The 27523-nt window shown below is 43.4% G+C and overlaps 1 protein-coding gene across 2 annotated transcripts in view; it reads left to right on the plus strand.

Moving 5' to 3' along the window:
- Positions 1–1721: 1721 nt before the first annotated feature.
- Positions 1722–27523, plus strand: part of ADRB2 (adrenoceptor beta 2) — a 98346-nt gene continuing 72544 nt past the window's right edge. For both annotated transcript variants that reach the window (XR_009694199.1, XM_061151681.1), the window contains exon 1: positions 1722–3134. Coding sequence is in view for 1 of the 2 variants with exons in the window: in XM_061151681.1 (XP_061007664.1) it covers positions 1946–3134 (1189 nt within the window). In the remaining variant the exon portion in view is untranslated. The remainder of the gene's footprint in view (positions 3135–27523) is intronic.

The raw sequence follows: 27523 nt of genomic DNA on the forward strand, positions 1-27523 counted from the left end.
GTGGTCCTTCTTCCCCATCCTCTATTCCCTTCTGCACTGTGGTGACACAGTACATTGAAAGGATTAAAAGATGGATTTTAGAGTCAAACAGAACTGGGTTCAACTCCTGCTACTGGCACTGCCTGGTCCTGTGCCCATGGGCAAGCTATTTTCTTCTTTGAGACCCATTTGTAAATTAAGTTAAAAATAGTTATATCCCACCCCACCCTAACAACACACACCATGGGACTGTGGGAAGGATTAAATGGAATAATGCATGAAAAGCACATAGCAGAACGTTCCATAAATGTTAGCCATTGTTATGTTATTATGTAATCCAGAAAATATGTTCAGTTACACTGCGTGAAATACTTTCCATTTTTCAAAGACACAAATGATACATGTGAAATCAAACCCTGAAAATTAATTTTTTAAACAGTAAATTCATATGCCAGATGCAAAGGATAATATTTCATGGACAAAGACTCTAGTTTTTTAAGAGAAGTTATCTTTTGCTTTCTGTGGTTTCAAAACATTTCTTAATGTTAATACCTTCTTAATAATCTGAGCCATATGAAATTGTCATCTATTTAAAGTCAGATACTACAGAAAAGTGGCAATTTCATATGGCTCAGCCCAACAGATCAACAAACTACCCAACAGGAGATTTTTCTAGTTGCAAAGGGATTATTGAAGAAGTTGAACTTGAAAATTATTTCATTTTCAACATATTCTCATTTTAACAGATAAGGAAGGAATGATGCCACACTCCCTAGAATTAAGAATTAAAGCATACAAGCTTCTCTTCCTGTCCCCAAGCACATACATGTATACCCCAGCTCCAAATAAAATCCCAAGAGTAAAATTAGATCTCAACCCCTGCAATTTCCCTAGGAGGGCACCAAAAGTACTGGAGAGCAAGCATGTTGAGGAAATTGGCTGTTGTTAAAGTCACCACCTGTGGTCTTGCCTAATGTCTGAAAGGGAATATGCCATGAGTCCTGTGTGTTGGGGAAGATGGGGTGGATGTCCAGGGGGCAAGGGTAAAGAGTTTGGAATACCCTGATGGAGAAGTCCTTCTCTGTGGCACCCTGCTTGCCTCCAAGTGGGCGTTTGTATGCTATTTGTTTACTTCTTTTTGTCCGTATGTCCGTGTCTTCATGCTTCTGGGTGCTCCTGGTTTGCTCCTGGCCATGTCTCTTGTGTTGGAGAGGGGTGACTTTGTGCCTATGGGCTTCTGTGCCTGCGCGCTCGTTGATGCGCTGGAAGGGTGTGTCTGAGTGTCTGTGGTTCCGTATAAGTCTGAGCATGTATGTCGGGGTACAGTGTGCCTGTCTGTGCGTGTCTCGGTGGGCACTCTCATCTATTTCCGAATGCTAGGGAGTGCCGGAGTATTGCCATCTGCCCTGAGACCTCAAGCCGCAGGGGTGCCCCAGGCAGACAGGTAGCAGCCACGAAAGAACCGGCACCTTCTAGTTGGCTGGTAGGCTTCAGCCTCCGGGGCCAGCCGAGGGAGCCCCGAGTGGGTGGCGGCCGACCCGCCCTCCTAGCGCAGTTGGGTCCCGCCCCGGCCAGCGCCAGGAGCAGGCAGGAGAGGGGAGGGAAGGGGCGGGAGAGGGCGTGGGCCTCGCCCCTTTGGGGCTTCCCGCGTTCTATTGGTTGAAAGTTCTAGCACGTCACGGGGAGGGCAGTTCCCCTAAAGTCCCGGGCACATAACGGACAGCGCGCACTCAGAGACGGCTTCTCCAGAGCGCAAGCTGGAACTGGCTGGAACTGACGGGCACTGCGAGCCCAGAGCACCTCCGTAGCTGAGTGCACCACGCACCCCTACCACACCCACACCCACGGCCGCTGAATGAGTCTTCCAGGTGCTCGCTTGCTGCCCGCAGCGCCCCGCCGGAGGTCCGCTCGCTGAGGGCGGCTGGTGCGCCGGCAGCCTGTGCGCTCACCTGCCAGCCTGCGCGCCATGGGGCAGCCCGGGAACCGCAGCGTCTTTTTGCTGGCGCCCAACGCAAGCCACGCGCCAGACCAAGACGTCACGCTGGAGCGGGACGAGGCCTGGGTGGTGGGCATGGGCATCCTCATGTCGCTTATTGTCCTGGCTATCGTGTTTGGAAACGTGCTGGTCATCACAGCCATTGCCAAGTTTGAGCGTCTGCAGACGGTCACCAACTACTTCATCACCTCCCTGGCCTGTGCTGACCTGGTCATGGGCCTGGCAGTGGTGCCCTTTGGGGCCTGCCACATCCTCATGAAAATGTGGACTTTTGGCAACTTCTGGTGTGAGTTTTGGACTTCCATTGACGTGTTGTGCGTCACGGCCAGCATTGAGACCCTGTGCGTGATCGCTGTGGATCGCTACTTTGCCATCACGTCACCCTTCAAGTATCAGTGCCTGCTGACCAAGAATAAGGCCCGGGTGGTCATTCTGATGGTTTGGATCGTGTCTGGCCTTACCTCCTTCTTACCCATTCAGATGCACTGGTACCGAGCCAGCCACAAGGAAGCCATCAGCTGCTATGCTAAGGAAACCTGCTGTGACTTCTTCACGAACCAGCCCTACGCCATTGCCTCCTCCATTGTGTCCTTCTACCTGCCCCTGGTGGTCATGGTGTTCGTCTACTCCAGGGTGTTCCAGGTAGCCAAAAGGCAGCTCCAGAAGATCGACAGATCCGAGGGCCGCTTCCACGCCCAAAACATCAGTTCAGCGGAGCAGGATGGGCGGAGCGGTCTAGGACAACGCAGGACCTCCAAGTTCTACTTGAAGGAACACAAAGCCCTCAAGACTTTAGGCATTATCATGGGCACTTTCACCCTGTGCTGGCTGCCCTTCTTCATTGTCAACATCGTGCACGTGATCCAGGATAACCTCATCCCTAAGGAAATTTACATCCTTCTAAACTGGTTGGGCTACATCAACTCCGCTTTCAATCCCCTTATCTACTGCCGCAGCCCAGATTTCAGGATTGCCTTCCAGGAGCTTCTCTGCCTGCGCAGGTCTTCATTGAAGGCCTATGGGAATGGCTGCTCCAGCAACAGCAATGACAGGACTGACTACACAGGGGAACAGAGTGGATATCACCTGGGGGAGGAGAAAGACAGTGAACTGCTGTGTGAAGACCCCCCAGGCACGGAAGACTTTGTGAACCAGCAAGGTACTGTGCCCAGTGATAGCATTGATTCACAAGGGAGGAATTGTAGTACAAATGACTCACTGCTGTAATGCAGGTTTTCTACTTTTTAAGACACCCCTTCTCCCCAATTCCCCGCAACAAAACACTAAACAGACTATTTAACTTGAGTGTAATAAATTTAGAATAAAATTGTACAGAGATGTGCAGGAGGAAAGATATCCTTCTGCCTTTTTATTTTTTATTTTTTTAAGTTGTAAGAAAATATATTTGAGTAACTGTTTCTTGTACAGTTCAGTTCCTCTTTGCCTGGAACTTGTTAAGTTTATGTCTGAAGGGCTTCAGTCTCAAAGGACCTGGGGCTGCTATGTTTTGATGACTTTTCCTGCATATCTACCTCATTGATCAAGTATTAGGGGTAATATATTGCTGCTGGTAATTTGTATCTGAAGGAGACCTTCCTTCCTGCACCCTTGGACTGGAAGATATTGAGTCTCTCGGACCTTTCGCTGTGAACATGGACTCTCCTCGCCCCTCTTATTTGCTCAAACGGGGTGTTGTAGGCAGGGACTTGAGGGGCAGCTTTGGTTGTTTTCCTGAGCAAAGTCTAAAGTTTACAGTAAATAAATTGTTTGACCATGACTTCATTGCACCTGTTTCTCCAAAACCCCTTGACTGGAGTATGCTTGCCTCCCCCACTGGAAACTGCAGGTAACTATTTGTAATAACTGCCCAGTGACTTAATGTGGAATGACACAGGAGTGACACGCGCTGATTGCTTAACCCTTTCGTTTGCCTTTGAATCTGCCACTGTAAACCTGCATCTCTTCTAACGCTGCTGCTCCCACATCAGTTCTTTCACTGTGTGCTCATCCAGCATAGCTCATCTTGCTCTCCCTATGAGTATTATTCCTGTGTTGTCACGTCAGAAACACTGACTCATAGAACTGGAGTTATGGGCATCTGTTGTGTGCCTCTGCTGCCCACCTCCCGGTTCTCCTTGCTTTGCAACTGCTTATATTTTTATCTTTGTCTTTTCTTATAGTAGAGATCTTCGTACTGCACCAGGGCTTGGCATTTTGAGGATAAGGAAGTTCTTGTGAAAAGCTGCTCAAACATAGCCCCGAAATTCCAAGGGAAATGAAAAAGTCATGGGTTATAGGGAGAAAAGCTGGAAAACACGTCACTGGTGAATACCTCATGATCTAGAAACAGGGTTTGAACCCTCCTCCTTTTGAACTGCTGTCCTTTTTTGCCCCCTCTCCCTGTGACTCTAGTCACTTCAGGATAAATCAAGATTTCTCAACCTCATACTTTTAACATTTTCAGCCAGATAATTCTCCGCTGTGGAGGACAGTCCTCCACATTGTCGAATGTTCAGCAGCAGCCCTGGTCTCTACCCACGAGATGCCAGGAGCATCCCCTGAGCTGTGACAACCAGAAATGTCTCCAGTCACTGCCACATACCCCTACCTTGAGGGATGAAATTGCCCCTGGTTGAGAACCAGTTATAAACTTCAAAACTCTAAGCAGATGTTTAGATTCTGCCTAATATAACCACTTTATTTTGCAGAGCACCAGAGAGGGATTTTTCTCAGTTTACCCAGTTAGTGCCAGACCCTGAGCCAGTGTTCTACTCCATCACACTGTCTTCCAAGCTTATTCTCAAGCTGCCCACAGACTGACTGTGAGACATGAATCGTTTGGGAGGGTTTATCAATGAATGCGAGGCCTCTGAGCCATCACTGCCTGTTTATGGAGAGATTATAATACTGTTAAGAGGCATGTAAGGGAAAATCATGAAAGTAAACACATTTCTTTTCCCACCCCCTTTCTATTTTTGCCTGTGTGTTTGAGCCAGAGCTTGGCCCAGGTTTGACGGAGTGGATCGTCCTCCTTGGCAGCACCAGCCAAGAGAGGTTCAGCCTGCAGGCTTCGTTGCCATTTCACTCACTTACAAAGCTGACTCTACTTCTTTCTTCTCTTCTATCCCAGCCAGGGTGCCCAACCAGAAAAGCATTAGTCTCCTCTGCTTCCCATCAGTTCAGTGATGGGGTGTCTCCCGGTGAGCCCTGACGTCTCAAGAGAAAGTTAGCTGCCCGTGTTTCTAGAACATGCCATCAGGCTTTGGAGAGTGTGTGCCATTCAGCACTTCTGCTCTTTCTCCAAGGGCTTTCATACCTATTATCACATTCTTCTCCTGCTCTGGCCCCTGCACTCAGAGACGCAGGCAGCTTCTCCAGTTAATCTTCACACTCCTCATAGCCTCATGGGATCTCAGACTTGGAAGAGAAAGCAGAAAAAGCATTTGACATCCAAAGAGACTGAAAGCCTGCAAGGGGGGATGACCTGCCTAAGGTAAGAAGCCGAGGATGTCAGAGTCAGAGCTAAAGCCAGGGAACCCGGCTGTCATACCAGGAACTGGCGTATCTCCACCACATTGTCATTGAATTCTGCCCTCACCCTCAATCAGGGAATCTTTTCCCTGGGGCTGTCACATTAACAAATTCATTTAAGCAGATGTTTTTATTTCTTTTGAGTCCTTAATAAAGAACACAGGCAATACACAAATAATCTGCAAAAGGGACAAGTGAAAGAATTATTCCTTTCTCTCAGCAAGTGTTCACTAGGATATCCTCAGCATTTAGGGAAATTAGAAGATTCCTTGACTGTTTATGACCTGAAGGGATTTCAAGCCACTCCAGGTAGAAATTTCCATAGTCTTATTTAGAAGAAAAAAAAGGTGGAAACTTTTCTATCACCATTTGTAAGTCCCATGGACAATAAATATTATTAATAAACAATGTTACATACATCCTTGTTTGACTAGAGGAGCATACAATGTAATTTCAATGAAAAACTCTGCTATGAATGTTAGTTCATAAAGTCCCAGCTAAAATAGAGTTTAGCCTAATTCAAGTTCATTTAGAAGTACTTTATATAAGAACATTGATCTGTTGTAACAGTTTGGACAAGCAAGAGCATTTTAAGCCTATCTCAGTTCCTTGCTTTCTATCTCCTTTTGTTCTGCTTTGTTTCTTTGTGGAGGCAGGCATTTGTCATTTGTTAGTGTCTCTCTGTCCCTCTGTTTGCTGACAGGTTGGTTACATAAGGTTTGTGTTGGATTCATCATCATAAAGTTGTCTTTGCCTGGACAGCAAGTTCTCGAAGTCTGTCAAATGAGAACCTTATCCTGAGATGTGAGCTGACAGGTGTGCAAAGTGGCAGGCCAGGGTGGGCCTCCTTGCTGAGATCATTATTGGAAGAGGGAATCTGGGGAAAAGGGAGCTGGGAAATAGGAACTGTCCTTACACGATGCTGAGAATGTTTCTGATGTACCTACTGCCTAAAGAAGCATAGACCAGTATCAGTCAGAGGGTATTTACAATTACTGTATGCAGCAGGAGAAAAATATAGGCTTTAGTCTCTGAATTCTGGAGCATACTATTAATAACACTATATATATATCTTCTATGAAATCTTACTAAATATTAGGGACTGTGTTCGACACTTTTGGGGGCTTCCCTGGTGGCTCAGATGCTAAAGAATCCACCTGCAATGTAGGAGACTCGGGTTCGACCCCTGGGTTGGAAAGATCCCCTGGAGAAGGGAATGGCAACTCACCTCCAGTATTCTTGCTGGTGAACTTCATGAACAAAGGAGCCTGGCAGGCTACAGTCCATGGGGTTGCAAAGAGTCAGACAGGACTGAGTGACTAACACTTTCACTTCTTTCACTTTAGGCACCTTTTAGGCATTGTGTGACCTTGACAGTCTCATGAGGTAGGTAGCAAAATTGTGTTCATCTAACAAATGAAGTAACTGAGTTTCAGAAAGGTGAAGTCACTTTCCAAAGTCACATAGCCAGCTAGTTGCAGGGTTAGGACTGGAACCCAGGTCCGTGTGATTCCTGAACACACGGAAACCAGGGAGCAGCATGTGCCAGTTTATAGTCCATGCCAGAGCAAGTGTAAGAACTGGAAATGCAATACCTTGCTGAGAGAAGAGGGTGATTACTGTGGGTTGGGGCAGGGAGGAATGTTCCCTTGGAAGCATGTGACTGCAGAGTTTGTTGAGAACTGGGACGGGAAACCAATCACTGAAGTACCTGGTTTGCTTTCCTGAGTCTCTGTTTTGTCTTCTTGTCAGAGAATCAGGCCAGATTGAAAAGAGGATATGAAACTTTAAAACAAGCACAAGGTAAAGCAGGAACACAGCCTCACATCCTGGAAAATTCATTTTCTGGTTCCAAAGTTGGGAAGGTCGGCTACATCGAGCAGGTAGCTGGACATCATGGGAAATATGACCTGCCTTGGTGGCCCTCTGCATGTGCTGGCCATTTTGAGCTAGGATTCTAGGTCAATGGAGATGAACTTCTGACAACAGAGAGCAATGAGGGTTAACACACCTGGAAGGATGCTTTCTATTGACAGTATAGCCTCCACTAAATTCAGCCCTATGCTAACCCCTACTTCACACAGTGCAAATACAATTTGAAGGAGGAATTTTTGAAATACCTAAGAGAACAAACTTCCCAACCACTTTCAAGAACTTGAGAAATTCTTATGTCTTATGAATAATAGGAGGCAGGGTGAGGTGAAAAGAGGCCTGAACTGGGATTCATGCAACTAGATTTCAGGTCTCAACTCAGATTCTGCTGTTTGCCTGTCTCTTTCTCTCAAGTTGGGTAAGGTAGTTTTCCTGTTTTCTCAGTGGACCTCACTTTGCTCATCTGTAGAATAGTGAGGTTTGTGCAGGTGGTCTCTAAGCTCTGCTCAGCTCTGAATTTATATAGCCATTAATTAAGAGGCTAATTAGAGACAGCAGTTTGTTTCTAATTAGAGCTGATGATATTTGTCATATAAAGAATGGTTTAATATACCAGGAGTGGTCAGCTTGCAGAAGAGAATGCCACGAAGCACAATTTGGTGCATGATCATTGCCTTCAAATATTTAAGGACCATCTGGGGAAGAGGAGCATGTCTGTTTTATATGACTACCAGAAGGCAAGTAGAACCTTACAGGAAGATAGATTCATGTTCAGGGAAAGGAAAACTTTTCTGAGAGTGAAACAGGTTCTCTATCAGAATAGTGAGTCTCCTGTCATTGGAAGCATTCAAGAGAAGTGCAAATAAAGCTCTGTGTGGGATGAAGCACAAAAAGTTCCTACACTGAGCAGGGCTTGGACTAAGACCCTTCCAAATCTGTGATTCTTTGTCCCTGAAAACAATAGACCTAAATGTTCTTAAAAAAAATATTCAGACCGTTCCCTAATTCCAGCCGGCCTTCTCCCCAATTCCTCTGCACTTCAGAGGTTTCACTGCATTCCTAACCAGGAAACCTCCGGGGGAAATCAGGATCTCAAAAGTCCTTGGCCATGGGGGAAAATCCAGAAATAGAACAATAAGGTTAAGCAGTTTTCCAAACTATTAGACCTTTTCATCAGCTGCTCTTCCCATGCCTTTTGCAAATGACCTACTAACTCCCAGAGAGAAAATACTGAGAGCTGCAAAGTCCTCTCTGCAAAGGCTATTACATCCTTCTCCACCCTTGGAATCATTGCACTTCCTGTGGTCTTTCCGTCACCCTCACAGGACAGGAAGGAAGGGAGGCAGGTTGCTGGCCAGCACAGGGAGCACTTCAAAGCCCTCTGGCCCAAGATTCTGAGGACCTGGGAACTGTGTAGTATACCCCTAACCACTGAGCAGCCTCAGGCAGATCACTTCCTTTCTCTAGACCTGTTTCATCATCTCTTAGCAGAGAGAGTTTGGTTTGTGTAAGTCTCACCTTTCCTTCTTTCTCCAAAATTCTGTAAGATTTCAGGAAGTATTCAGTGCTACACATCTGGTTGTATGGCTCTTATTTTAAAAGTACATTTTTATCTTGTTAAAAAAGTAATAGAACTCATTCTGAAACTTTTAAAAATCTATTAAAGCACAAAATGAGATGTGTGTGCACACGCTCAGTCGTGTTGTACTCCTTGCAGCCCCATAGACTATAGCCCACCAGGCTCCTCTGTCCATGGAATTTTCCAGGCAAGAATGGAAAATGGGTTGCCATTTTCTGCTCCAGGGGATCTTCCCGACCTAGGGATCAAACCCATGTCTCTTATACCTCCTGCATTGGCAGGCAGTTTCTTTACCACTAGCACCCACGTGCGAAGCCCTACAAAATGAGATAAATCACACATAACATTATCACCTAGAGATACATCACATTGTTAAATGTGATGTTATGCTTTCCATCTTTGTCCTAAGCATGGCTATACAAATGGGCTGCAAGATATTTTAAAATAAAAAACAGAATTAGATTATTCATACAATTTTGGGCCCATTGATAATACTTCAATAGATGCCTCCTTGAATATGTTTTATGTATAATATGATCTAGATATCACAATTGCTACTGGCCTGGCAATAGAGTATTTAGTAGCTTTTCGACTTTGGAGTACAAAGAAGCATCATTTCCAGAACATCTAGATCAAGAGATCTGAGTTAGAGCCTAAGAATCTGCATTTTAGCATGATCTCATGGATTTTTCCAAACCATATTTTTAGGAACAAGGTTACAGAGATAAATTTTGTACATCAAGCAGAATGCCTCCTCTCTTATTGCTAGTGGATGAAAAATATGTTTCTGTACTATACTTGTCTCTTTGAAAGCATGCTTTCTGCACCTGGCCTCTGATCTGCTTTCAGAGTGTGGGAAACTAACCATGAAATGCCAGGGCAGGGCTTTATCTGCATTGTTAAGTGTCTCTGACCCACCCAGTTGACTTGTGTTAAAATCAGTCTATTCAAGTTATATAGTGACCCATACCTACCGTTTGAAAAGGTGCTCACCACAGAGCACCTGTTGTGATCATGATGGCTAATAACTACAGTGTGTTTACTGGGAGCCAGGCCTTGCACTTGGCAATTCTCCTGCATGATCTTGTTTAGTACTCACAGCAAACCTACAAAAGAGGTAATATTATCTTTGTCCCCATTTTATGAATTAGGAAAGTGAAACTCAAAGGGGTCAACTAAGTTGCTGAAGATTACAGACCATATTGAAATAAAACCCACATATCCTGAACCAGAGCCTAGTGTTTTACCACTAGGATAGGCGATCATTCTCCCTGTAGGGAGGGGATCAGGTAAGAGAGGAGAGAGACAATGCTAAGACGAAATTTTTAATGGGTGTTTTATTTGTGTTTTTGCCTGGAGAATCCCAGGGATGGCGGAGTCTGGTGGGCTGCCATCTATGGGATCGCACAGAGTCGGACACGACTGAAGCGACTTAGCAGCAGCAGCAGCATTTGTGTTTTTATTCCCTGGGGATTATTTTCAGAGAGGTCTGATCAATTTCTGAGCCTTGAAACTAAGGGGCAAGCCTATATCCTCTAGGTAAGCAGTGGCTAAATGTAGACTAGGAAACCAGATTGCCTGAAAGTTGGCAGCACACTCTTTCGCCATTATTCAAGCACGGTTTGAGTGATCTTCCCCCACCAGGGCCAGGGAGGAGGCAGAGGGTGGCGCTCACTAACAGCACATGGATTTGTGTGAGTCCAATCACTTTAGGGGCAGGGAGCCCCTGACATCTGCAAAAGCGGTGCCCTTCCCATTTCTCTGCCCAGGTCTGTGTCTGCATCAGAGTCTCCACAGTAGAGAATATCAGGGAAGTATGGGTAATGAGAGAATGCATACCCTCTTAGTGTGCTAAGAAACCCTAGACTCCAAGAGGCAAGCTCAGTATCAAAGTAATACAGGGGCCAGGAGATGACCATCTCTCCTGGCTTGTCTTATTATTTTTCTAGTGCTATGAGGGAAAGGGGGCTCCCTGGTAGCTCAGCAGTAAAGAATCCACCTGCAATGCAGGAGACATAGGCAAAGTGGGTTCAATCTCTGTATTGGGAAGATCACCTAGAGTGTGCATGGCAACCCACTCCAGTATTCTCGCCAGGAAAACCCTGTGGACAGAGGAGCCTGGTGGGGTCGCAAAGACATGACTAAAGTGACGGAGCACGCACGCACGCATAAGGAAAAGACTGGAGTTTCTGAATGTGTTCATTTCTCCAGGAAGAGAAAACAGGTTTTTGAAATCACAACAGCAACACCCATGGCAAAGCAGAATTGGATTCCTAGGTAATCCCTGCTTTCTTTCGATCATACCATGTTGGCTTTGCAGCCTCAGGACTTGTGCCCAGAAGCCACAAGTGCTGTTGGGGAGTTTCCTTCATTATTAGACAATTCTGTCTCTACACTACTGCCTAGTGTTTCTCTTTATAAAAATTATAGTAGATGTCTCAAAATACGACAGTCAACCCTGACAATCTGCCAGGTTTTTATTGTTATGTTTAAGAGCAGTTCACAGTTCTCACAGAATGTATTGCAACAGTAAGTCTGTTCTGCTCACAAATATTCAGACTTCCTTTCTTCTTTCAGTTCCCACAGTGTCTTTTTATAAATCCAAACGCTCACCTAGCCTCCTCTCCAAGAGAATAGAAGGTTCAGTCTTGAGGGTGTGTGGTGAGCAGCCTTAGAAATAACTTTCTATGAAACTGTGGAAGAGTTGGTGGTGTTGGTTTAGGTAGTGAGCCTTTTGACATTATTTTATGTTATTGCAGTGGGTCCCAAACCTTAGAGAGTCCCAAAATGATTTGGGCTGAGAAAATGCACATTCCTGACCCTCATCCCTGAGATTCTAACAGGACTATAGTTGGGGGCCAGGGACCTGCATTTTATCACTACTTCCCCAGAGGACTGTGATGCAGGTGCTCCTAGGATTGCAGTTTGGGGACCTAGGAATCACACTGTCTTCCTCTCCCCACTCCTCCTGCTCAAGAGCACAAAGTAGAGATGTAAAAATTTATTCTATACAGCTGCATACATTGACAAAAGTAATCATTCTGTCAAATAAACAGAATCCTAATTTCCCTGTGTTATCAAGTAAAACAATGTAGTTGAAAATAATTTATAAATGATAAAAAAAAGTTACTATGAAAGATGGCAGTGATAATAAAGTGCATTGAGCAATTAGGCACTTGGTTAAAAATGTGTTTGTGCCAACATGGCATCGACATAGTTATGCCCCATAATAGCATCGCTGTCCAGACCCTTGGCATGTAGACCAAGAAACAGCAGCACAGAAATAAAAAAGGATCTTGCTGCAGGGATGGACTCTTTGTCCAGTGCTCCTTCCTCCTGGACACTCTGCTATGATTAAGTCAAATCATACTGAGGTCTATCTGAATCAGTTTGCCTAATTCACATAAACCCTCCTACTTAGCAGTCTGAAGAGGAACCCATACAGCTGCAGAGAAGAGGGTGATTCATACACATACATACACCTCCATGGATGCACACACCCAAATAAATACATATAATACACATGGACTTTTACACTGATGCCTGCACCTGTATCAGTACAAACACATACACATGCAATTTCACTTAGATGTATGGACACGTCTCTGTTCTTCTGTGTATACGCCCATATGAATATGTACACAGGTACTAGGACTACACCCATATCTGCACAAACACATACACATGCATCTTCACTTAGATGTGTGGACACATCTCTGTTCTTCTGTGTATACTCCCATAGGAATATGCACACAGGTACTAGGACATAGACATGCTTAACCCAAACATTCTCCCTTAGATAAATACATCTAGTGATTCATAAGCACACTTTTGCATGCTCCAAGTGAGAAAATATGTCGTGTCATATAGTCATGGTCCCACTGCTACCTACGAACACACAGGTTCCTCTGCTGGCCCTGCTTCCTGCGTAAGTTTATATATACCCCTGATTCAATACACATCTGTTGAGTCCTAACAAGTGGCAGGCATTGTTAGGTGCTGAAGATCAGTGAGTGAACAAAAATCTTTGCCCTTACTGAGTTTGTGTTGAGGGATTTTTTTTTAATGCATGCAGATTTTTTAACCATAACAGTTTCTATGAAGAGACTCAGAGTGTTTTGAAGGAATCTAATTCTGAGAGATTAGTAAATGTTCCCCCAAAGAAGTACAGTTTCAGCTGAGAGCTGAAGGAGGTCTAGATAATTTCTGGAAAAGGAGAGGAGGGCAGAACACTCCACTCAGGGAGAAAAGCATGTACTAAATCCTGTAGTGAAAGGAAATCTCATGCCTAAGAAGGACTAAGCAAAGGTCAATGTGGAGAAGGTGTGCAAAGAGGTGGAATGTAACAGGACTACACATAGAAGGCCTTTTAAGCTGCATTCGGATTTAGTTCTTTATCCTAAAAGCATTTAAAAGCCACTTATATGTTTACAGCAGAGATCAGATTTTGTATTTTGAGAGATCAGATTTGTATCTCTGAAGATATGACTACCCACACAAAAGCATTCTCAATACAGGTAAGTGCACACATATGGTTTCCTATGTACACAATCCTATGTACATAGGTTCCTATCTACACTTGTACATTTTCCTAAAATGCATATTTACATGTAAGTATTCACTTGCAAACTCTGCCTCTGTGAACACACCCCTGTGTATTTGTATGCATGGTATATAGAAATCCAGTGGGCATTAGGAGGCAGACAAACACCTTCCTTGCTGGGTACCACCAGTTCTAACTAAGCTGGCCCCTGGTGCAGGGACAAGGGAAGTGGTGTATCAGATCCAACCCCTCTGACTTTGGAGCTCTGGGCTTTGTGGCCTGGCTTCATGACTGTACTTGCAGCTCTGCTCCCCCTCTTCTTGGCTCAGAGCACTCAGTGACAAGGTGGGGTTTCTTCCAGAACAGGGTAATTCACTATTCTAGGCCCAGGCCAGGAGGGGAGGAAGGGCAGGTCGGGTTGCATAAAGATTGCCTTGTGCCCTCCCAGAACTGTAAGCAGAGCCTCTGCCCAGCTCCAAGCATGAAGTAATCTTTGCATAGAGTCAGCAATCTGATATAAACACAAGGATCCACAATCCAAGGATCATAATGGGACTCAAAGTAGTGTGTTCCATCAGTAACCACTGTGTGAAATGGGACATGGAGGAAGAAAAAGAGAAAGCCTGGCAAGAAAGCCTTTTCAAGGCAGATGTCTGTGACCCTCATTGCCCCTGGCACAGAAAATGCATGTAAATACATATTTACACATACAAATTTTCCTCAAGCAGGTATACTATCTCACAGCAAGTAATTTATCTGCCACAACACCCTGCATTATTTTCCAAAGAACTAGAAGTACTAGAAGTACACTTATGCACATTTTGCTCCTGTTTAGCAGCAAAGCCAACAAAGCCCTTGACCAAAGGCAGTGACAGCCTCCAGGGAGATCAATAGAAACATTCATGCAGAATTAAAGACTCATCTAGAGCCAGTATTCTTACCTGGAGAATCCCATGGACAGAGGAGCCTGGCGGGCTACAGTCCATGGGGTCGCAAGAGTCGGACACAACTTGGCAACTAAACTACTACTAGAGCCTTATACTTGGACTCTTAAGGATGTTCCCAAGTGATTTTTGTTTTATATTCTAAAGACTCATACACACTGAGATTTTATATTTTCAAATACGTGCTTGCAAAATGTTTTCCTCCACAATTAAAAGGAATTATATAGTGTAATTTGAAGCTCTTTTTGTTTGCTTCAGGCTATGTAAGGAACAGTCTTCTTTTCTTTCAGTCAGGTATTCTTTTATGCTATTACAAAAGCAAACTATTACTTTGCCAATAAAGGTCCATATAGTCCAAGCTATGGTTTTTCCAGTAGTCATGTATGAATGTAAGAGTTGGACCATAACGAAGGCTGACACTGAAGAACTGATGCCTTTGAACTGTGGTGCTAGAGAAGATTCTAGAGAGTCCCTTGGAAAGCAAGGAAATCAAACCAGTCAATCCTAAAGGAAATCAACTCTGAATATTCATTGGAAGGACTGATGCTGAAGCTGAAGCTCCAATACTTTGGCCACTTGATGTGAAGAGGTGACTCACTGGAAAAGACCCTGATGCTGGGAAAGACTGAGGGCAAGAAGAGAAGGGGGCCACAGAGGATGAGATGCTTGGATGCCATCGTTGACTCAGTGGACATGAGTTTGAGCAAAATCTGGAAGAGACGGAAGGATAAGGAAGCCTGGCATGCTGCAGTCCATGGGGTTGCAGAGTTGGATATGACTGAGCGACTGAACAACAAGCCCAATGTACCATATGCATCAAGGACTGACTGAAGACCACAGCACTGTGCCCGTGGGGCTATGGTGTAGCAATTCCTCATATTTATCTAGCACTTGGCAGTTTACAAAGAGCTTTTTTATACGTCATCTTATCTACTCCTCTTAACTCTGAGGTCAACATGGTTGTTCCCATTTCACAGATTAAAAGACTGAGGTTCAAAACTTGCTTAAGGGCATGGCACTAAGACATAGCAGGGTCTTCATACTCAGTCTTCATTCTCCTACGCAGAAAAAAATACAAATGTTTTCACACTCTGCTATCCTCCTAGGACCCAGGGCTCTTCTTGCTGTATTTTCCTGTTTTCTGCTGGAATTTAACTTAAAATTTTAGAGTTAACACTCCCCAGCACAGAAACCACAGCTGCTGAGCTGCAGATAAGTGATTACCAGCTCCGGGGACAGTCCCCAGGATGCTTTCAATACTGACAAGCCCTGAGCTTGTGTGAGCACATGCTAGGTGTAGGCAGGGCCTCGCTCTATCAACTATGACTTAAAGCAGAAGCTCCAAGCCTTCTGGGTTCCTCACGTCAGTCACCAGATGCACTTTCACCATGTCAGAACTAAAGAATCACATGTCCTGCTTTACATACATGCCTTGCTGGCAACTTAGGGATCCACTGAGGCTGTCCTTGTTCACTCTGCCTAATTCCTCTTGGATCAGGATGTTCCTATGGGAAGGCCCAGTGTGATTTGCTGCCCCAATCCCACATCCACTGGGCCACAGTCTAGCCTGTTTTTAAGGGCCAAGTTCCACACCTTGATAAAAATTGCAGGCTCCAGGACGTATTTCAATTTCTTAAAAATGGCTTGTGTTGGGTTGAAATTATTTCAGTCAGATCAATTAAGTGTTCTTGTTTTACACACACATCTTCCAACAGAATTGCCTTCAGCACAGGTGAACTCTATTTAATGCATCTGGGCAAGCTTGGCGTGAATGACAAATCTAACCACAAGGAAAGCGCCCATTGGCCATCTCTTCTCCACATCAAAGTATAAGCTTATCTGGTTTACTTAGCTTTCTAAGCAATGTGTGACTAATTTGTTCATTCATTCATTCAAAAGATGTTTGAACACTTCTATATGCCAGAACCTGTGCTAACTACCAAGGATATGGCAGTGACTGAGGTAGACATGGTTGCTACTGTTGTTTTAGTTTCTTACAGTCTAATGGAGAAAACAGACAATGAGAAGGGAATTATAAGTGATGTTTGGATCAAGTTCCAGATACTCACACCAGAAAAACTTCAGCATACTAATGAACAGGAATAAGGGCTGGGAAATTGGCTTCTGAATTTTGCCAGTACATTCAGAAAGTTATCTGCTATCTGTCAATCTCAGACTGGCCTCTAAAAATGCGTAAAAATATTACTATCACCTCTTTAAAAATGTCTCTGGGAAAACTGGAGTTGATGGTGTCTCACAAAGTTATCAACTGTCGCTATCTTGATCCACCTCTGAAATACTGTGCCCAGTTCTGATGGTCACACATTTTCAAGGGAACATTTGGAGCCTTTCGAGGTTTGCCAGATTCAACAGATAAAAATACAGGACATCCAGTTTCAAATAAACAATGAGTTCTTTTTCATATAAGTATGTCCCAAATATTGCAGAGAACATCTGATACCGAAAGTTATTCACTAGTTATCTGAAATTCAAATTTAACTGGGCACCCTGTATTTCACACTGACAACCCTGTTACAGAACCAGAGGGAAGAATGTGAAGAAACCCAACATCCTGTCTCAAAATGAATAGTTGAAGGAGACTGACTGTTTAGCTCAGAGACAATAGTAAGAATCTAGACCTGTGTAGGGAAGCATTTTCCAAAAAGTGTTTCTAAAAGTATACATGGAAAATAGTTAAAGTATATACTAGGAGGGGAAAAAAAGATTTTCAGATTAAAAAAAATTTGGGAGGTTGAGAGTTTGGGAAACATTGCATGCCCAGTATTTCCATTTTGGAATCCATACTCTGCATCAGCATAGTAAACATTCTGAGCAGCCTTGCAGGAAACATATCTGGTTGACCTGATTTAACCTAGCATGTCCACAGAATGCTATTTATGGGCTTTTGTCTGTTTGTTTTGATATGTTTGTTTTATAGAGGACACCCATTAACACTGTGCAAACTAACTACTCTGCTCAGCACACTTTGGAGAATGTTGGTATAAAATACAAACATCGTCTTCAAATATCCAAGAGTCTTGCTGAGTAAGAGGGAAGCAGATTCAGTCTTTGTAAACCAAAGGGCAAATCTGGTCCCAGTGCATGAACACATTTGGGCAACAGATTTTTGACCCAGTTTGAAGGCTAGAATTTTCTAACAATTACAAGAGTCTGAAAGGTAATAAGCTACCTGTTCTTGGAGAAATTAAAGCAGAAACAAAACTTCCATCAGGGATAGTAGAGGAAATTCTTGCTATATGTAGGAAATTCTCTGGGTCGGCTATGAAAGGCATATTTACATAAAACACAGAGAAGCAAACTGTCTTTAAAACTTTGTCCCACGATGTATATTATACCGTTTCTGTTTCTGAGTCCATCCACCTTGGAACCACACTTTCTCTGTTCCTTTCATATCTGTGAGCCACAACCTTCAATGAGACTGGTCCTCACAAGTTTATGATCTTTGCTGTGATCAGGGCATGTTCATAGTCTAGCCCAGCTACCTTGGGTCCTGGCTTTTGGGAACTCTGCTCTGAGCCTCTGGGAGGGCCTTATAAATCTGAGATGTAGCATAGAACTCACAGTTGAACTTAGCAGTCCAGAAAAACGTGGGATCTGGAGAAACCCAGCCCAACTTAGCTCTAGGACTATGAGACTGCCCTATGCAGTGTCCATGGTCCAGTACAGATCACTTCATATCTAAGGCACTCGGCATAATAAAAGACAACAAAGGGTCAGATCCCAGCTCCACCCCTTCCTGAGTCTATGACCTGGTCAAAATGCTTAACCTCTCCAAATGGTATTCCCATCTGTGGGGAAAAAAAAAAAACAGAAATGATGACACCTGTATCATAACACTATGAAAATTAAAAGAGATTAAAAGTGCGTAAATGACCCAGCAGAATGCCCACTACACAGTGGACGTTGAGCAAATGTTTATATAATGGATGACTGTGATTGTTACTATCATGGTAAAAACTTCCAAGTAAGTTAAAAGACTTCTCTAGAAATTCACTAATCAGCGTGCCAAGATTTCAGGCCCCAGCCAAAATGACACACTGGAAATTGTCTCCGACGCCTTCCTTTTGAGAATCCATGCTTAAGGACATAAAGTAACGCATTTATATGAAAGATTACACTTTCCCCGCCTGTGGAGCTAGGGCCAGGGCTAGAAAGAGCACTGAACTCAGGGGCAGGTTGCCCTGGTTCTTGGTTTAAGTGACTGCAACTTCATCCATTCTGGATTCCAGTTCTTGTCTATAAAATAAAGAAAGGGGTTGGACTAGGATAGTTTCTAGGTTCCATTAGCTGTGCCTTTGATTTGGGGCAGTGAATGCAGATATTTAATTGGTCCATAGTACTAATGAAACTAAAGGGGTGTGTGTGTGTGTGTGTGTGTACACAAGCCCATGTGTGTTTGCACATGGCCACACAGGGTGCTTTGAAATCACTTTAAGAGCTGCCTGCTCTTGTGCCTGTCAGTAGATTTGGGAAATAAAAAGTTAGACCTAGAATTAGTTTTGAAGCAGTGATATGAGCTCTAACCTCAGAATAGGGAGAGCCGGGTCCGAGTTCCAGCCTGACTCTGCCAGTAAAGCTTGTCTCCACCTACAGGGTGTGATGCCAACCTTCCTTCCCACCTCTTCCTCCCCATCTTTCACGTGAGAGGTTTGTTTCCAGGATCTCCAAGCTTTGTGTCTCTTGGGAAAATGTCTCTGATCTATTTTTGCTTGGATTTGCATGTTCTCCACAAGGATTATCATCTGACTGACTCAAGTTTTGCTTATTTCTTTTGTTTGACCTGCTCTGGTTTTATAACACAAGCTCTCCAGCCAATTTTAGCCCTTCTTGGATTATGGGAGTGTCGAAGTGAAGGTATTTCAGCATTTGTCACAGTTTCTGCCTAGGATCTCTGTCTTCCTCCTTCCCCACCCTGCTCCACCCCCTGACGCTCCCTTTTCTTCTGCACAAGCAAAAGCCCTCCCCGTCCCTGGATGACACGCTAAGTGCAGTCTGGTTTTCACATTAGCTGAGTGGAGGCCCTGGAGTCAGAAATCCTTGGCACATGAGTCACTTTGTCTCTTTGTGCCTCATTTCCCCCAACTATAAATAGGTGGAGTCTTCTGCACTTTCTCGTCTACCGGTGCGTGAGGCCCCCATGGAGGTGGTCTGGTGAGAGGAGGTCTCCCTTTCCCACTGGCAGGTCTGAACATCAGAGCCAGGAGGGATTCTCTAAGAAATAATGTGTCTCTGTCTCTGTGCTTCTCTTGCTTGTGGCCTCCTGCAGACCCACTTCATCACTGTCTGAATGAACCTTCTACCACAGAGAACTCAGTCTCTTCTAGAAATCCTTCAATGGTTCCTTATTCCTCTCAGGATCAAGGCTTCAGCAGGTGAGCCCACAGGAAGCACAGTAGAAGCTCACACGGGGAAGTAATGATACAGCCCACAGTGTGCCCCTTCCTTCAGTCCTGGGAGGTTCCGCAGGCTGGGAATAAATAGAGGAGTAAGACCTGGGCCCTGGGTTTAAGAAGCCTATGCATTTTGCGGAAAGGTATGGAAAACAATAATGTTTTTAGATTTTTAAGTACTGGAAGTGCTCTTAGAAATCACTCATCTTGCCCTACTGCCTCATATTTACAGTAGTGGAAACTAAAATGTCACAGAACTGGCAAATTATAAGAAAATGTGTCTTGCAATAGGTCTCCCTGTATCTATTCTGCCTCTGTCACCAGGAATCATTCTGCAGCCAAAGTCATCTTTCTGAGGGACATGCAACCTTGTCCCTCCATGGGAAAGCTCTCTGTGGCCCCCACTGCAGCTAAAATAGAAGCCGAATTTCTTCCCAGGCCTATGTGTGGACTGGTCCGTGCAACCTGACTGGCTGTCCCCTCTGACTGGAATGCTCTTCTCCCAGATCGTCAGGCTTCTTTGTGCAATTCAGTCTCAACTCTAAAGACACCACCTCAGGGGTGCCCTCCCTGACCATACATGCAGGACTGATGCATGATTCCAGTCATCCTCCTTCCCATCCCCCTGACTGGGCACATTCACAGCATGGACCACCATCTGCATCATCTTGCATGTTTACTTATTTTTCTTTATTATCTGTGTCTACTCACTAGAGGGTTTGCTGCAGGGGAGCTTATATTTGCTCCTGTCTTTAGCAGAATTGGCTCATAATTGATATATAAGAAATATTTGCCAAATAACTAAACTAACAAATGAAAACATATTGAAGGAAATTTGAAAATGCAGAATAGTATAAAAAAGTAAATAAAAATCACTCATATTTCCCTCTTCTGGACTTCTGTTAATATATTAGATTATTTTATTGGTTTTTTTTATATGTGTGTGTGTATATATATATATATATAATAAATAGTATATATTTAAAATTTAAGATTATACTAAGTTGTAGTTTATATCCTGCTTTTAAACTTACCTCTATTTTGTATCTCATATGAATGTATCAAAAGTAATTTAAGCATCTCCCTATTGTTGGACAATGATAATTTAATTTTTTCTAACTGATCTCTTTCTGTCCAAGCCATTCTGATAGAACTTGGCCTTTAAGGTACTTGTGGTAACTGTTCCTTGCCATGAGTAGTTGGCAAGGAACAGGAAATGTCTACAGACCAACTCTCAGTCTTGTCTGTTTTTTGTGACCTCTTTCAGTAGGGATTGACTTAGTTGGTAATCTATTTAGTGAGATTTGTGGTTAGTAAACTAAAGAGTGGTGTTTCTACCCCTTCCTGTTTGAAAGATAAGCTGATATAAGTGTTCACAATTGAATGGAGTAATGGAGAAATGGAGACAAACAGGGTCCATTAAAGGCAGACTCTTAACCCAGGGGTGTTTTCCTATTGAAATTAACACTCAGGGACAGAAGATTCAATTTATAGACTTATAAAGTCTGCGTGAATTGAAAGGAATATTGAAGATAAAACTTCCTCATTTTAAAGGAAAGGAAATTAAAGTTCAAACTGGGGACAACTCTTTACCCAGGGTCCCAGAGCAAATAATGGTGGAGCTTCTTTCCCCTTCTCTCTCCCCTTTTCCTGCCTTCCTCTGTCCCTTCCTTCCTCTTTTCAGTATTGACATTAGTCTTTCATTAACTAGATTTCAGAAAAGATTACAGAGTTGGGAAGGATCTTAGAGATGAACTGCTCCAGCCTTGTCACTGCTGAGGATGAGGAAATGGAGGTCTAGATGAGTGAAGGGCGTTGTAGCAGGTCCCCAGATCAACAGCTTGTGGCTGGGCTAAGATGAGAACCACTTCCTCTTCCTTCTCATCCCTCAGGACTTCCTCTGCCCCAGCTTTGTGGGGCCCTATAAACAGTCACACTTGGCAGCATCTGCCTGTAGGTTTTTAACTTGAGTGCTAAAAAATCCTATTATTCTGCATGAAGAATTGAGAGATCAGAGCCTTCAGTAAAAGCCAACCAAGATTTACCGAACACTGTAAGTGTAGCACTGCAGCAACTGTACTAAGGATAAAATGTGCATGCAACTAGACATCCCTCTCCTGCCATCCGCACCCTATCCAGCCTCATGCACCCTCAGAGCACTCTGAGCTCTCCCGCATTCTTAGCACACTACTCATGTGACCTTTTGATGGTCCCTCTCCCCTACTAGGCTTCATAAGAGCAGAGGCTCTTTGTCTTTCTTTCTTTTTCTCAGCACTCTCATACCCTATTTCACAGATCAGTGCCTGGTATGTAATAGATGCTCCATAAATATCTATTGAATGAATGAATAAAAACATAGTCTCTGTGTTAGTTTGCCCGAGCTGCCATAACAAATACCACAGACTAAGTGCTTTAAGCAAATATTTTCTCATAGTTTTGGAGACTGGACATCCATGATCAAGGTGTCAGCAGAGTTGGCTTCCTCTGAGGTACCCCCTACCTTACCACATGATCTTTCCTTTGTGTACCCACAGCCCTGGTGCCTCTTGTGTGTCCTGAATTTTTTTTTTAGAAGGATACCAGTCAGATTGGATTAGGGTCCAATCTGACTTAACTACCTCATGAAGGGCTTCATCTCCACATATGGCCACATTCTGAAATAAGAGTGTTTAGACTTCAGCATATGAGTTTGGGGAGTACACAGTTCAGTCAATAATAGACCTCTCACCCTTGATCAGCTCAGAGTTTAATGAAAGGGATGGACTTGCCCAAAAATGGAATGATAAAATACAATGCAATATCTGCTGTAATACAGGAAATTAGAAGCACTGTGGAACATGGATAATGGTTAATATTCATAATAGCTGCATCACCAAGCATCTCTGTGTACCATGTACACTTCCAAGCATAGAATGTATTAATTTAATACTTGTCAGGATAAAATTCAGAAAACTTTCATTAATGCCTGCCATGTCAATCTCTATGCTTCAGCCTAGAGGTCTAAATTATATATAAATTAAGATCACAGTGGACATACTCATGCTGCTTAAAAAGGAAATGCACACCCTCGTATGTCTAGATACTCTCTTAGTCCATTTCTGCCATGTTTATAGCTCCCATACTAGTTATTATTCACCAGTCAGGTAATTTAGTCTGTGCCTAACCAGGAAAATGGGAATCACTTTAGTCTTTGCACATAAGAAATTTCATACGGGTACTGTCATGATATGAAAACACTAAAGCATAGTCAGCACTTGGCTTTCCACATGTCACATACCTAGCAAATTGCAGGCCCAGAGCTCAAACACACTTAATCTGGCCACTGAGTCCACCTTTTAACCAGCAGCCCATGTTGCCTCTTCATGACAAGCGATAATATTCTTTTTATCCCAACATGAGGGGAAGCATCAGATCACTGCGAAGAACAGGAGGAAAATTTAAGCTGGCTCATGTCACCATAGTGAGGTGAAGAGAGCAGAGAAAAGAATGCAAATAGAGAAAATGGGATTAAAAGTCAAGGGCTAGAAGGAGCTGACTGAGCAGGCAGCATAGAGGGCTGAGTGAGGCTAGAAGGTAAGCTGGGGTCAGACCAGGCGAGGTCTTGTTTTATATGATCATAAAATTGACCTTGATTCTCCAACCACTGACAAGCTCTTGGATATTTTAGCAAGAGATTAACTAATTAAATAAGATTAACTAATCTTATTTTTTCATTTTACTAAGAAGGAAACCAAGGGCCAGAGAGAAACGACTTGCCTAGGTTAGTGGCAGAGAGGACACAAACAGCAACTCTTCCAATCCCAGCCCTTTTATACTCTGTTAAACTCTGCCTATATAAGCATATGAAAACTAACATAATTAGAAAAAAACATTTTTTTCCTGTTTTTTTCCATGATTTCCATCCAGTTTTCATCCACTTTCTTTTTTGGTCAATTACGTATTTTTCCAAGTTTCAACTCATTAATATTTTACCATCTGGAATGACTACTGAGGTTCAAAGTCAGAAATATCCCATAGAAATTACAAATAACAGCTTCCTGTGTAGCTTTACAGAGTGTGGCCGGATGGCTCACTGGTACAACTTATAGACTAAAAGGACCTGTATTCTTATGTCTAAATAGACATATAGAGATAAACTAAACAGCCACTCTGGCTGGGTTTGTTTTACCAAACAAATATGTTAGGTTAACAAACATTTACTTGTGCCTGCTGGGTGCCAGGCGTCGTGCTAGAACCTTAAGACCCAAAGCTGTATAAACTCAGTTCCCAGATGAAAAGGCTCTCACCATTTAATGATGAAGTGCACACACATACAAGTATAATACACAGTCTCAAGCTATTTCTGCCCTGCTTACAGCTCCTCAGAGTAGTAATTACCCAGCCAGGGGAGTCAGACTGGGTCCAATCAAGAAATGGAAACCACCCTAGATCTTTCAAAATAAGAAATTTAATATAAGGAACTGGATGCACAGGTGATAGAAGAGCTGCAAAGCCAAACAGGGGATGCTGAGGAATTAGGGATTAGCAACAGCAGGAAGATGCTGCTGCTCCTCGGTTTGGAGGGACACAGGAGAATGTGGTGTTACAAGATCCCAGAAGCCAGGGCACTTATTTGGCAGGAACTTGAGGCACAGAGTACATGAAGCCATTTGTCAAAGATAACACCGGAGGCAGAAAGAGAGGAAAAAGAGCCACTTCTTCCCCTCCGCACCTCTTTTTCCGTCATAGATTCCCATTAGCCAAAATTTCCTTGAAGCAACAGCGGAGGGATCCTTCAGGGTGGAGATCCCTGTGATGCAGAGCAGAGACAGGGAAATATGCAGAAAGAAGTGGAAAGCAAACAGGGGCTGATGGGCACCCCCGGTGACCTTGGGCAAGTCACTTCATCTCTCAGAGTCTTCGTTTCCTCATTGGCAATTCGAGAAGAATAATTCCTCTCACATTTGTTTCCGAAGCTTACATGAAATAAAATCTGTGAAAGCACTTTATAAGCTTCAAAAGGCATGTGTACAAATGTAAGAACTTTTATTATTGGTTTTTTAATCCCAAGTGTCTTGGACTTTAGGCTCAGGGTGGGGGGTGGGAATGGGATGGTGTTCAGGTGTCATTAGGAACTTCATAATGCCTAGTTAACCACCCTAAGTAGAAGGAAGCAGCTCTGCTTTTTACTGCTGGCTATTTCAGTCTGTCACTCTGGTCCATCAGCCTTTGAAATCTCTAACTGATTTTGAATAAGCTGGCACATAACCGAAAGGGTATCAGAGCCTGCTCTCAGTTCTATTTGGGGATCTCTCTGTGGTTTTGAAACAAAAAGTGACAAATAGATAGGACTCTAGAAATTACAGCAAGATCATTTGTTTCACCATTTTCATTTTACATGGGACCAGAGAAAGATGGGGCTTGCACATTGTCACATGACAAATTCTTGGCAGAGAGAGGGATGGCACCCAAGAGGAGACTCACTCCTTCTTTTACACATCCTCCCTTCCTTGAAACTTCGGGTTTCAAATTAATCTCAGATGGCAGCTTGTACTTTCAACTTTTCCTTCTTCTTTTTAAGTCTTTAAAGGAGATTTAATCTTAAATTAAATCTTAAATTAAAGATTAAGATTAAGTCTTAAATCTCCTTCATAATAATCACTGACAACTCAATTTTATGGACTTCTTCCTCTGTACTCTGCTGATGGACAACAAAAGCTGAGCTCTAAGCCATACCTATTTTAAGTTGAGAGGGTGTAAACTTGTCTAAATAACTCAATTTCCCTTTGATATCAGGCGTAAGAGAGTATCATCACAAATTGTTTGACATCAGCCTTTCTGCCAACCTCAAGGCTTCTGGGGAAAATCATAAGGTATGATCCCTTCCTTTCTGCTTCTTTTGTAACCATAAAGTAGAGGTCATGGCCAGAGCATCTGTCTAAGCATCAAAGCACTCTCACCAGGCTCAAGAGAAAGGCATTAGTTTTTACCAAAGGCAAAAGGCGGTGTGACTCTCTTGGCAAGAATGGTCCTGTGTTTTGTAACAGTTAATGTATCTCAATTGTGGATGTATGTGTGTCAGTGGATGAAAGTTTAAGGGTTTATTTCTCACTGACAAATGAAGAGATTGTGCTTTCATTGTCTGTAAGTTCCTTTCTGGTGCTGACATTTAACAAATCAGTATCCCTCTACCGAAGAAGGCCTATTATGGTAACAGAGGCACTAAGATAGTAATAATCCCCTGAGTGACTCATGGAATTCCCAGTGGCCCAGTGTGAATTGACGTTTTAATGGTGCAGAGTTTGTGGCATCTTAAAATGTCAGAGCTGGAATAGTGTCGGTCATCATCATTCACTACGGGTGCATTGAGGAGTCTGGGACCTGAAGGTTGTGGATATCCATTCACTGATTCCTTTAACAGAAGTTTGTTGTGCCTGTGCTCTGTGTCAAGCACTGTACTAGATCCTAGGGTACAGAAACCAATAAGACAGATGAGGTATCTTTACTCAAATATGCTAGTGAGGCAGGAGGTGTGATAACAAGGAAACTAAAAAACAAGCAAGATAATTACAGTTTGTAGTAACTGCTTGAAAGTTAGTAAAAATATATCATGGATTCATTCATTTTATTTAATGGCTATTGAATAATTTGAGATGGGGGAGTGACTCTGCAGAAGCAGCAAGTAACATAGAATCTGAAACTTGAGAAGAAAGCAGCTGTAGAAACCAGGATGTAAAAAAGTTATAGGCAGAAGGAATAGTGTGTACAAAGGCCCTGAGGCAGGAAAGACTCGGGAGAAGGCTTTAAGGAGCAGAAAGGGGACCAGTATGGCTGGAATGTAATAAGGGAAAAGTAATATGAGGAGTGCCTGGGACCAGGTTGGTCTCATGGGCCCTTGTAAGGCCCTTGTAATGGCATCATCAACTCGATGGACATTAGTTTGAGTAGGCTCCAGGAGTTGGTGATGGACAGAGAAGCCTGGCATGCTACAGTCCCATGGGGTCACAAAGAGTCGGACACAACTAACTGAGTGACTGAACTGAAGGCTCTTAAGCGGGTAAGCAACTTGATCTCCAATTTCTGTTTCTTAAAGACCCCTTTGACTGCAGGAAGGAGAATGTATTGTAAAAGGCAAAATGAGGCCATTTAAACAGCCCAGACCAAAAAAAAAAAAAAATTATAGACAAAACTAGTAACAATGGAGATGGAATGAAGTGGAAGGATTTGGGGTATGTCTAAACATAGATCCTGTTAAGACTTGCTGATGGCCTGGATATGGAAACTAAGATCAGAGGACCCAAAGAAAATTTCTAGGCTTTTGAGCAGCTGGGTGAATTGATGTTCTCTTATTGATGTAGTAAAGGAACGTTAGAGGTGGTTGGGACTACAGAGACCTATTTACTGCAAAAGGAAATGGGGCTCTAGGGGACACAGCTTGGAGAGTGTACAGGTATATGAATGGCACAAGAATTGGAATATTAGCAAATGTCATCTATGCCTTAAGAGAAAATGAGACCTTGAATTACTTTATAGCAGTGGTATTCAATGGGTGTGATTTTTGCCTCTAATGGACATTTGCAATGCCTGGAAAGACTTTTGGTTTTCATGATTTGGACTGGGGGAGCAGCAGATTGAGGTCCTTATGGCATTTAATGGGTAGAGGTCATGGATGCTACTAAACACGCTTCA

The sequence above is a fragment of the Dama dama genome, chromosome 9, assembly GCF_033118175.1.
Source record: "Dama dama isolate Ldn47 chromosome 9, ASM3311817v1, whole genome shotgun sequence".
Lineage (NCBI taxonomy): Eukaryota > Metazoa > Chordata > Mammalia > Artiodactyla > Cervidae > Dama > Dama dama.